The 12650-nt window shown below is 46.7% G+C and overlaps 1 protein-coding gene across 1 annotated transcript in view; it reads right to left on the reverse strand.

Moving 5' to 3' along the window:
- Positions 1–5621: 5621 nt before the first annotated feature.
- The window catches only part of alg13 (ALG13 UDP-N-acetylglucosaminyltransferase subunit), a gene marked incomplete at both ends in the record, with an annotated part of 30221 nt that continues 23192 nt past the window's right edge, over positions 5622–12650 (reverse strand). The window contains 6 exons of the mRNA XM_080550970.1: positions 5622–5968; positions 6789–7071; positions 7480–7520; positions 9994–10113; positions 10512–10686; positions 10927–10998. Coding sequence (XP_080407096.1) covers positions 5622–5968; positions 6789–7071; positions 7480–7520; positions 9994–10113; positions 10512–10686; positions 10927–10998 — 1038 coding nt within the window. The remainder of the gene's footprint in view (positions 5969–6788; positions 7072–7479; positions 7521–9993; positions 10114–10511; positions 10687–10926; positions 10999–12650) is intronic.

Here is a 12650-nt window from a genome sequence, read left to right on the forward strand (position 1 = left end):
TGAACCCTGATGGTTCTCCAGACAGCACCCAAGGTTCGGAGGTTCCAGAACGGGAAGGAGAACCGGCATGGTTCCGTGGCGGTGTGACAGCCCTAACAGAGACTTACAGCTGGGCAGGAACTTTATAAATATAACAACGTGACGGGAAAACAAAGCTTTATCTTCGATTGCAATATTGTTGTTGTTGTTATTATTATTCCATGTGACTCTACTGCCCCCTACCTGCCCCCTGCTGTACCTGCAACGCTTCCATCTTCCACGTCTATGCGGCATCCCAGACTTTCATTATCGTCACGGAAACAGTTTTTCAAAAAATGTCAAACGATTGACTGAGTGGAACGTTCGAACTGTCCGCAGATGAACTGTCTCAGAACTCTCAGAAGGTCAGAAGGTCAGAAGGTCGACCCAACATTCTTATTGCATGTTTACTTCTTCTGTGTGTTAGAGATCCGAGGACAGCTGCTATATGCACGTGCTGCCACATGTCCCGCCCTGCACCCCCCTGGTTGGTCCCCCTCTCCTCTAATGAGCTCTGATTGGCCCCCCTGTCCTGTAGTGAGCTCTGATTGGCTCCCTCTCCTCTAGTGAGCTCTGATTGGCCCCCCTCTCCTCTAGTGAGCTCTGATTGGTCCCCCTGTCCTGTAGTGAGCTCTGATTGGCTCCCTCTCCTCTAGTTACCTCTAATTGGTCCCCATCTCCTCTAGTGAGCTCTGATTGGCCCCCTCTCCTCTAGTGAGCTCTGATTGGTTCCCTCTCCTCCAGTGAGCTCTGATTGGCTCCCTCTCCTCTAGTGAGCTCTGATTGGTTCCCTCTCCTCTAGTAAGATGATTGGTTGCCCATATTTGTCTTCAATGTCAATAATCAATTCTTGTTTCTCTGGTTCTTTATTATGTTTCTGTTATTTAAAGAGTACATTGTTTTAAGTTGTCCTACGACAGTTGTCCTGTTCCACTGTGAGGGTGATGAGGAGCATGGTGAAGATTTGGGGATTAAAGCAACAAAATAATCTCCTGACTGACATTTTTTTCAGGCCAAGTCATATTCTTATTTTAACCTCCACTATGTATTTGTGTTTAACAGCGGCTTTTGCATGACAGTTCAGCCTGCTTCAGGACAGATTAATCACTATCAGGCTAAATCAAACTGATTCGATTGCAATCTTGATCAGGTTTCATTCGTAGGCTATTTCAACTAGCTAGTTCTAATGCTGCTGCACATTCATACACCCGTATAGCCTAATTTGCTTGTGTGACGTTTATAGATGTAGCCTAGGCTATATAGTTTATAGATGTAGCTAGGCTATATACAGTATATCTCAAAAGTGAGTACACCCTTTAGATTTTTGCAAATATTCTGTTATATCCTTTCAGGGGATAACACTATCCTACTGAAACTTTGATATAACTTAAAGTAGTCAGTGTGCTGCTTGAATAACAGTATAGATTTATTGTCCGTTGAAAATTACTCAGTACACAGCTGTTAATGTCTAAACAGCTGGCAACAAAAGTGAGTACACCCCATAGTGAACATGTCCTAATTGTGCCCAATGATGTTGTTTTCCCGCCCTGGTGTCATGTGACTCGTTAGTGTTACAAGGATTCATGTGTAAATGATAAGCAGGGCTGTTAAATTTGGTGTTTTGGGCACAATTCTCTCTGAATGCTAGACAACATGGCACCTCATGGCAAGGAACTCTGAGCGGCTGAAAAAAAGGATTATTGCGCTTCACAAAGATGGCCTTGGCTATAAGAAGATTGCCAACACCCTGAAAATTAGTTGCAGCACAGTGGCTAAGATCATACAGCGGTTTTCCAGGACAGGTTCCACTCGGAACAGGCCTCGCCAGGGTCGACCAAATAAGTTGAGTCCACGTGCTCAGCGTCATATCCAGAGGTTGGTTTCCAAAAATAGACGTGCGAGTGCTTCCAGCATTGCTGCAGAGGTTGCAGAAGTGGGATGTCAGCCTGTCAGTGCCCAGACCATACGCCGCACACTGCATCAAATCGGTTTGTATGGCCGTCGCCCCAGACAGAAGCCTCCTCTGAAACCGATGCATAAGAAAGCCCGCAAACAGTTTGCTGAAGACAATGAATCCAAGAATATGAGTTACTGGAACCATGTCCTGTGGTCTGATGAGACCAAAATAAACCTGTTTGGGTCAGATGGTGTCCGGCGTGTGGCGGCACCCTGGTGAGGAGTACCAAGACAAAATGTGTTTTGCCTACAGTCAAGCATGGTGGTGGCAGCATCATGGTCTGGGGCTGCATGAGTGCTGCCGGCACTGGGGAGCTGCATTTCATTGAGGGACACATTAATTCCAATATATACTGTGACATCCTGCAGCAGAGCATGATCCCCTCTCTTCGGAAACTGGGCCGTAGGGCAGTTTTCCAACATGATAATGACCCTAAACACACCTCCAAGATGACAACGGCCTTGCTGAAGAAGCTGAAGGTTAAGGTGATGGACTGGCCAAGTATGTCTCCAGACCTAAACCCAATTGAGCACATGTGGGGCATCCTCAAGAGGAAGGTGGAGGAGTGCAAGGTGTCCAACATCCGTGGGCTCCGTGATGTCGTCATGGAGGAGTGGAAGAAGATTCCAGAAGCAACCTGTGCAGCTCTGGTGAATTCCATGCCCAGGAGGGTTAAAGCAGTGCTAGATAACAATGGTGGTCACACAAAATATTGACACTTTGGGCACAATTTAGACATGTTCACTATGGGGTGTACTCACTTTTGTTGCCAGCTGTTTAGACATTAACAGCTGTGTACTGAGTAATTTTCAATGGACAATACATCTATACTGTTATTCAAGCAGCACACTGACTACTTTAAGTTATATCAAAGTTTCATTAAGATAGTGTTGTTATCCCCTGAAAAGATATGACAGAATATTTGCAAAAATCTAAAGGGTGTACTCACTTTTGAGATATACTGTAGCTCCTTTCATCTGAAAGCTACTTTTTTTTTTCCATCTGTAACTTCTTTCATCTGAAAGCTACTTTGAAAAAATAAGTGGCAGAGAGCTGCTGATGTCTTAATTTATTTACACAACATATCAGAAGACTCTTAACTTCATCACAACATATCAGAAGACTTAACTTCATCACAACATATCAGAAGACTCTTAACTTCATCACAACATATCAGAAGACTCTTAACTTCATCACACCATATCAGAAGACTCTTAACTTCATCACAACATATCAGAAGACTCTTAACTTCATCACAACATATCAGAAGACTCTTAACTTCATCACAACATATCAGAAGACTCTTAACTTCATCACAACATATCAGAAGACTCTTAACTTCATCACAAGTCTGTGTGTCAGCTCACTATCGCCACCTCAGACACATCCTCAGTATTCATGTATCAGTGCATCACCTCCATTCACATATCAAAAGCTTATCATCACGTTATGGTCCACACGTGTGTAATAAGTGCATTCACCGTTTCTAGTCTTTTCAGTCAGAGTACATTAGTATATACTACCATACTAAGGAAAATAATAATAAAGTGAAAAAAAGATTTTAAAAATAACATAGTATACTATATAGCATACTATGTTCTTTTTCTATATTTCTTTTTCACTTATTTTCCCCCCCTTAGTAGGGTAGTATGATATATTATTATCATACTAAGGAAAATAATAATAACATAGTATATATGTTCTTTTTTTTAAAAATCTTTTTTTCCTTGGTATGATATTACTACAGTATAGTATGATACATTATTATCATACCAAGGAAAAAAACAATGAAGTGAAAAAAATATTTAAAATAAAAAGAACATACTATACTGTTATTTTTAAAAATCTTTTTCACTTTATTGTTTTTTTCCTTGGTATGATAATAATGTATCATAATATACTATATCATATAAGGAATTTAAAAAAAGATGTAATATATAGTTTAGTATGATATATTACATATTTTCTTTTCCTTATATGATAATAATATACTATCATACTAAGGAAAAAAATAATAAAGTGAAGAAAAAAAATACTATAAAAAATAACATAATATTCTGCCGTCCACCAAACACTAACATGCCAGAGGAGGAGTCCCTGCGCCTGACTACACAGATGCATCTACACTGAGAGACAATTCTGTCCATTAGAACACACCAGGAAACCTTTACTGACTGACTGGTGATAACTAGCAAGACTGTGGGAGACCCACTGCCACCCATACACCACACACACCCCCACCCACCCATACACCACACACACCCACCCATACACCACACCCCCACCCACCCATACATACACCACACACACCCCCACCCCCCCATACACCACACACCCCACCACCCACCCATACACCACACACCCCACCACCCACCCATACACCACACACCCCCACCCCCCCATACACCACACACCCCACCACCCACCCATACACCACACACCCCCCCCCCCCCCCCACACACACCCCACACACACACACACCCCACACACATCCCCACCCATACACCACACACACCCCCACCCACCCATACACCACACCCCCACCCACCCATACACCATACACCCCCACCCCACACACACACACACCCCACACACATCCCCACCCATACACCACACACACCCCCCACCCACCCACCCATACACCACACACACACACACACACACACACACACACGAGAGAGGAAGGGGGCGCAGATGAACTTACGGACGGATGGAATGGACACACACACGTGTACAGTTCTGTACCAGTAGGTATTGTCTGTGTGTGTGTCTCCAGGATGCTGCTGGTAGTGTGTGTGTGTGTGTGTGTGTGTGCGTGTGTGTGTGTGTGTGTGGTCAGACACTGTTAGGACACGTTCTCAACAGGGAAACAGACAACCACGGGAGACGCCAACAAACCTTTGTGGAAAATAACTTTATTAGGACTTTATTTACTAACGGGAACACGAAAATAAAACACACAGTAATTATGTTAACAACGTAAACATAACCCCTTTAACACGCTGGGGGACCCCCCCCCGCCCCCCTCTCTGTGGCGCAGCTTCTCCACCCAACACAGCCCTGTAGTGTGTTGGGCTGTGTTGGGGCAGGGTAGGAACTAAAGTGACAGGACAAGAGTTCCCCCCCCCCGCCAGACCAAACCACACCCCCGCCCACTCACTCAGAACCAGAGCCAAAGAACATCAGACCAGGAAATAAACTCTTAACTCTGTACTTGTCTGTGTGTGTGTGTATCCTTGGGGGGGGGTAGGAGGTAGTTGTGTGTGCGTGCGTGCCGTGTGTGTGTGAGAAGGGGAGAATGAGGTGTGTGTATCTTTGGGGGGGGTAGGAGGTAGTTGTGTCCTTGTGCGTGTGTGTGTGTGTGAAGGGGAGAATGAACTGTGTGTGTCCTTGGGAGGTAGGAGGTAGTTGTGGTGTCTGTGTGTGCGCATGTGTAGTAGGTAGTTGTGGTGTCTGTGTGTGCGCATGTGTAGGAGGTAGTTGTGCCTGTGTGCGAGAGAGAGAGTGTGTGTGCGTAGCCATAAAAATACAGATTGGCACTGTTTACACAACTCTCTCCTGTGGGGGGTAAAGGTGGGGGGGTTGAAAGAGGAGTGGCAGATAGAGTGACCCTCCCTCCCTCCCTCCCTCCCTGCCTGTGATTGGTCTACATGCTAGGGGTGACATAGTGCCCGGGGTGGGGGGGGGCGGTGACGTACCCCAGGGCGGGGTGGGGGGGGGCGGAGGAGGAGGAGGGGCAGTAGGAGGCGTGGTGGTGTAGGCGTGGCGCGGCCAGGTGGTGGGAGGAGTGGGCGTGGCCCTGGGAGGAGTGGGAGGGGCCGAGGGCGGGGCCAGAGGGCCAGGCGGGGGCCAGGTAGTGGTAGGTGGTGGACAGCAGCGGGGCGGGGGGGGCGTAGGGCTCGTAGGGGTGCTGCTGGCTGCACGGCTCCTGCTGGAGAACCGGGTAGAACACCGGCCCGGGCGCCGGGGGGGGGTCCATGGTCAGGGGGGCGCCTGGAGGGAGGGGGGTAAGTAAGTAAGTAAAGTTTATTTATATAGAACCTATCACAGACCAGCGGTCACAAAGTGCTTTACATAGGCTATAAAAACATAATTGAGGGGCAAAATTATTAGCAGGTTAAAAGAAAATAGGTAAACAAGTGAAAATAAAAACAAGAGACAAATAACAAGTGTACAACAAATAATAACAAGACACAGAAAGACAGGCTTTTGGCGTTAGCGCACCTGAGAGACCTACTGGGGCTGTAAGGAGACAGATAAATAAATATAAGTCCGGGACCCCACAGTGTATGCTTCGATACATTCTGGCCCTTCGACAACATGTAGTTGGTGACCCCTGGTGTACATTGTTGTTGTCCCTCACGAACAATATCTGGGTTTCGTTTTTTTTTTTTTCAGAACAGGCAACTTGAAGTTTTAAAGTACCCACTCGATATAACAATAAACGACAGTTTAACGATCACTAAACACTTATCATTTGGGGATTGGATTCACTGTTCTCGTTTGCCGTAGGCTACCGGTAAGGGAGACTTGTAACTTGTAAACAGACTTTCATTTTAGGATGTTCAAAAGCAAGGACTGTGTGTTCATCTAGTTATGTGTAGTTGTGTGTTTTTTAGAATGTCGACGTTCTCTCAGCATGTTGTGATGTTATAAAAACGCAGTTAGACGTTCGTAGCGATGTGCCACTGTTAGCTGCTAGCTATTAGCCGCTAGCCTCCGACACATCATTTGAAAGCTTACAATCTGTAGTTTCAGACTATGTAAAAAAACTGAAAAAGGACTTAGGGAAATGGTTGATGAAAAGACTGACTGGTGTCACAGATGTGAACATTGAGGTGTAGAGTGGAGGTGGTGGGGGTGGGGGTGTGGGCGGTACCGTTGCCATGGCTGTCCCCAGGGCAGTCTGTGCCGGGCCGGCCAGGCTCAGGGTAGGGCTGGGGGGGGACGGCGTGGAGGGGGCCCCCCCCAGCGTGAGGGTCAGGGGTCAGGCTGGGACCAGCAGCAGGGTAGGACTGGTACTGCTGCTCAGACCCAGACTGCTGGTACACCTGCTGCATCTGCACAACACTGTGCCAGTAGCTCTGGTGGTACCACTGGAGGGGGGAGGGGGGGGGAGGGAGAGAGGGAGGGGGGAGGAGGAGGGGGGGAGGAGGGAGAGAGAGAGCAGGAGGAAGGGAGGGAGGGAGAGAGAGAGAGGGGGGAGGGAGAGAGAGAGAGAGCAGGAGAAAGGGAGGGAGGGAGAGAGAGGGGGGGAGGGAGAGAGAGAGAGAGGGGGGGGGGGGGAGAGAGAGAGAGGGGGGGGGAGAGGGAGAGAGAGAGCAGGAGAGAGGGAGAGAAAGGAGGAGGGAGGGAGAGAGAGAGAGAGCAGGAGAAAGGGAGAGAAAGGTGGAGGGAGGGAAAGGGGAGAGACTGAGGTTTTGGAACTCCTACATCCTTTTGTGAGACAAACATCATCTTCATCATCATCATCATCATCATCATCACCAATCAGATTCACTTACCTGAACTCCTAGGTTGAAGTAATACTGAAGCACCTTGCAGTCTGGAGAGAGACACACACACACACACACGACACAGTGAGAGAGAGAGAGACACACACACACACACACACACGGTGAGAGAGAGAGAGAGAGACACACACACACATACAGTGAGGGAGAGAGACACACACACACAGTGAGAGAGAGACACACACACACATACACAGTGAGAGAGAGAGAGACACACACACAGTGAGAGAGAGAGACACACACACACACACACACAGAGATTCAGACACAATAACATCTATATACACACACACACTCAGACACAGTAACACAGACACACACAGACACACCCCTAACCCTAACCCTTCAGACACAGTAACAGACGCACCAGGGTTTCCGTTAACCGGTAATTACCGGTCTTTGTCCGATAAAATCTGTTGAAGTCCGACATATTTAAATCTCTTCGGTCATATTGTCCGGTGAAAATAACCGCTAAACCCAGTAGCCCATTCGGCGGTAACCCGCCCCATCTGGCAACCCTGTCTCTCAACGGCGCGAGTAGTTTAGTCAGTTAATTTAGTTTGATCTAGTCTAAATAAAACCACTGCAGTGACCGGAGTCAAGGTTATTGTTCTGCGTGTTTTGGATGTGCTAGAGCACAGTGAATGACCACCGAGGGCCGTGAGATGCGGCTAGTAAAGGACGCTAGCGGCCATCTCAACCCCGTTCATTGATTGAGCCTGCCGTGCCCGTTCCAGCCCTGAGTCGGGAGAAGTACTACGGGAGTAGTGCGCTACTATCGACAGCCTGGGCTACTGGTACCATTAATTAGGATTGATTAGATTAGGTTGACAATACCACACTACATTTGAGTTTAGGGATATCAATGTTATATAGTTGTGTATGTTTTATCTTTATGTATTAAATGTTATAATTGTTCCACATTGGAGACATGTCTTCCCCCCACTCAGTTATTCAGTCGGTGTCCATCATTTTAGTTCAATTTAGTCTATCTATAGTGTTAGAGTTGAATTTGTGCCACTAAGTTGAAATAGTCCACGGGTGTGTATCCCCCCGATACATCCTCCTCATTCTCATACTCCCGAGTCCGAGTAAGTATGATTTGACAGGCAGCTAGACTTAATGCCTTACCAATCAGCGAGACGTGGTTATAGAATTGACGTTGTTTTATTGATAAAAAGGGTAAAACTGGAAAGAGAATATAAAAAACGTACATTACTGTCGTGAAACTATTTAACACACTTCAGTTAACGTAATGTGGAGTCCGTTCATTGATCGATCGATGCAGTCCGTTCAAATAGCCATCAAAAGCTAAACTAGGCATACTTAAAATTACCAATTACATACTCAAATCCCATTAATGCAATTGAAATAAACATCTTAAAGTAGCCTACAGTCGTAATTCAAAGTAGCAAAGGTGACTAGGCTGCCCAGTGTGGCGCGCGTGCAGCCCTGGACATATTATACCATAGTATTAGTAGCGCATGCGAATCATGAAAGCCTATAATATAGTTCGCGATCTAATCGTATCGGATGAGAATTTAAATAGACATTAAATGGCATAGGCCTATATAGGCTACACAACAGCTAATCACCGCTACAAACACCTATATTATATTCTAATATGATGACCGGAATTTCTCCCGTTTGTCCGACACATTGAAATCTTCCCGGACACGTTGACCGGCACCACATTTTTCTAACGGAAACCCTGAGACGCACACATTCAGACACAGTAACACAGACACACACACACATTCAGACACAGTAACACAGACACACACAGACACATACATTCAGACACAGTAACACAGACACACACACACATTCAGACACAGTAACACAGACACACACAGACACATACATTCAGACACAGTAACACACACACACACACACACACATTCAGACACAGTAACACACACATTCAGACACAGTAACAGACACGCATTCAGACACAGTAACACACACATTCAGACAGTAACAGACACAGTAACACACACATTCAGACAGTAACAGACACACACTCAGACACAGTAACAGACACAGTAACACACACATTCAGACACAGTAACACACACACACACACATTCAGACACAGTAACACAGACACAGTAACAGACACACATTCAGACACAGTAACAGACACAGTAACACAGACACACACACACATTCAGACACAGTAACAGACACACACAGACACATACATTCAGACACAGTAACACACACATTCAGACACAGTAACACACACACATTCAGACACAGTAACACACACATTCAGACACAGTAACAGACACATTCAGACACAGTAACAGACAGACACACATTCAGACACAGTAACAGACACACACATTCAGACACAGTAACAGACACAGTAACACACACATTCAGACACAGTAACAGACACATTCAGACACAGTAACACATTCAGACACAGTAACAGACATACACACACAGACACACACACACACACACACAGGACCATCACCCCCCCCAGTGACCTCTGACCTCGGGGCAGGTCGCTGCCGTTGGGGTCGTAGGAGTAGGAGGGGGGCGGGATCGCGCTGACCGCCTCTCCCATCTCGTTCACAAACCAGGGCGAGGGAGGAGGGAACGCCATGGAAACCACTGGACCACAACAACAACAACAACAACATCAGTAGGGATGGAACGATGCACTGAACTCACGATACGATACTCAAGATTTATTTTTAAATGTTATTTGTCTCTAAGACAAAAACTATAAAACTGTAATTTCTTAAAGAATCCCTTTTTATTTCGTAGGTAGGGTATGACTGCATATTTATTTTCTTTATAAGAACGAAAGCGAAGTCAAAAGTAGATTGCGCCCTCTGCTGGTTAAAAAGAGTACCGCAATTAAATGTTTCATCTCATCGATTTGAATCGTCAGATATTTCTGTACACTTGACAGAGAGAGACACACAAACACACACAGGGTATGTGTGTGTGTGTGTGTGTGTGGTACCTGGCCTGGCCAGGGTGTGTGTGTGTGTGTGTGTGTGTACCTGGTCTGGCCAGGGTGTGGGGGGGCAGGGGCGCCCCCTGGGCGTGTGTGGGGGCCGGGGGGGGGGCGGGGGTCTGGGAGGAGGAGGAGGAGGAGGAGGAGTTGGAGGTGAAGATGGCGGCGGGCGCCGTGTTGACGGCCTGGGAGGAGGAGAGGACCGCCGCCTTCACCACCACCTGACAGGAAGTAGCACAGGACACACAGGAAGTAGCACAGGAAACACAGGAAGTACACACGTCATCACAGGAAGTAGCACGAAACACACAGGAAGTAGCACAGGAAGTACACACGTCATCACAGGAAGTAGCACAGCACACACAGGAAGTACACACATCACCACAGGAAATGGTTTGGTGTTCAGGGTAAGTGGTACTCTTGGTTTTAAGGTGTGTGTGTGTGTGTGTGTGTGTGTGTACCTGTTGAGAGTAGCTGTATGTGGCCACACCCTCTTGTGGCGAGCCTGCGCGAGAGCCTTCCTCCTGGATGGTCTGCAGAACAACCAGACACACAACCTGTTATTAACTAATGTAGCTATATAACCTGTTATTAACTAATGTAGCTATATAACCTGTTATTAACTAATGTAGCTATATAACCTGTTATTAACTAATGAAGCTATATAACCTGTTATTAACTAATGTAACTATATAACCTGTTATTAACTAATGAAGCTATATAACCTGTTATTAACTAATGTAGCTATATAACCTGTTAACTAATGTAGCTATATAACCATGTTATTATACCAGGTGAGTTAGTAGAGACTAGTGACAGTATGACAGGTGTACCAGGTGAGACTAGTGACAGTGTGACAGCAGGTGTACCAGGTGAGACTAGTGACAGTGTGACAGGTGTACCAGGTGACACTAGTGACAGTATGACAGGTGTACCAGGTGAGACTAGTGACAGTATGACAGGTGTACCAGGTGAGACTAGTGACAGTATGACAGGTGTACCAGGTGAGACTAGTGACAGTATGACAGGTGTACCAGGTGAGACTGGTGACAGTATGACAGGTGTACCAGGTGAGACTAGTGACAGTGTGACAGGTGTACCAGGTGAGACTAGTGACAGTGTGACAGGTGTACCAGGTGAGACTAGTGACAGTGTGACAGCAGGTGTACCAGGTGAGACTAGTGACAGTATGACAGGTGTACCAGGTGAGACTAGTGACAGTGTGACAGGTGTACCAGGTGAGACTAGTGGCAGTGTGACAGGTGTACCAGGTGAGACTAGTGACAGTATGACAGGTGTACCAGGTGAGTGACAGGTGACAGTGTGACAGGTGTACCAGGTGAGAGTAGTGACAGTGTGACAGGTGTACCAGGTGAGACTAGTGACAGTATGACAGGTGTACCAGGTGAGACTAGTGACAGTGTGACAGGTGTACCAGGTGAGACTAGTGACAGTGTGACAGCAGGTGTACCAGGTGAGACTAGTGACAGTATGACAGGTGTACCAGGTGAGACTAGTGACAGTATGACAGGTGTACCAGGTGAGACTAGTGACAGTGGGACAGGTGTACCAGGTGAGACTAGTGACAGTGGGACAGGTGTACCAGGTGAGACTAGTGACAGTGTGACAGGTGTACCAGAGGAGACTAGTGACAGTATGACAGGTGTACCAGGTGACACTAGTGACAGTATGACAGGTGTACCAGAGGAGACTAGTGACAGTATGACAGGTGTACCAGAGGAGACTAGTGACAGTATGACAGGTGTACCAGGTGAGACTAGTGACAGTATGACAGGTGTACCAGGTGAGACTAGTGACAGTGTGACAGGTGTACCAGGTGAGACTAGTGACAGTATGACAGGTGTACCAGGTGAGACTAGTGACAGTATGACAGGTGTACCAGGTGAGACTAGTGACAGTATGACAGGTGTACCAGGTGAGACGTGTGACAGGTGTACCAGGTGAGACGAGTGACAGTATGACAGGTGTACCAGGTGAGACGTGTGACAGTGTGACAGGTGTACCAGAGGAGACTATTGACAGTGTGACAGGTGTACCAGGTGAGACTAGTGACAGTATGACAGGTGTACCAGGTGACACTAGTGACAGTATGACAGGTGTACCAGGTGAGAGACTAGTGACAGTATGACAGGTGTACCAGGTGACACTAGTGACAGTATGACAG

The sequence above is a fragment of the Nansenia antarctica genome (assembly GCF_963989245.1).
Source record: "Nansenia antarctica genome assembly, contig: SCAFFOLD_327, whole genome shotgun sequence".
Classification (NCBI taxonomy): Eukaryota; Metazoa; Chordata; class Actinopteri; order Argentiniformes; family Microstomatidae; genus Nansenia; species Nansenia antarctica.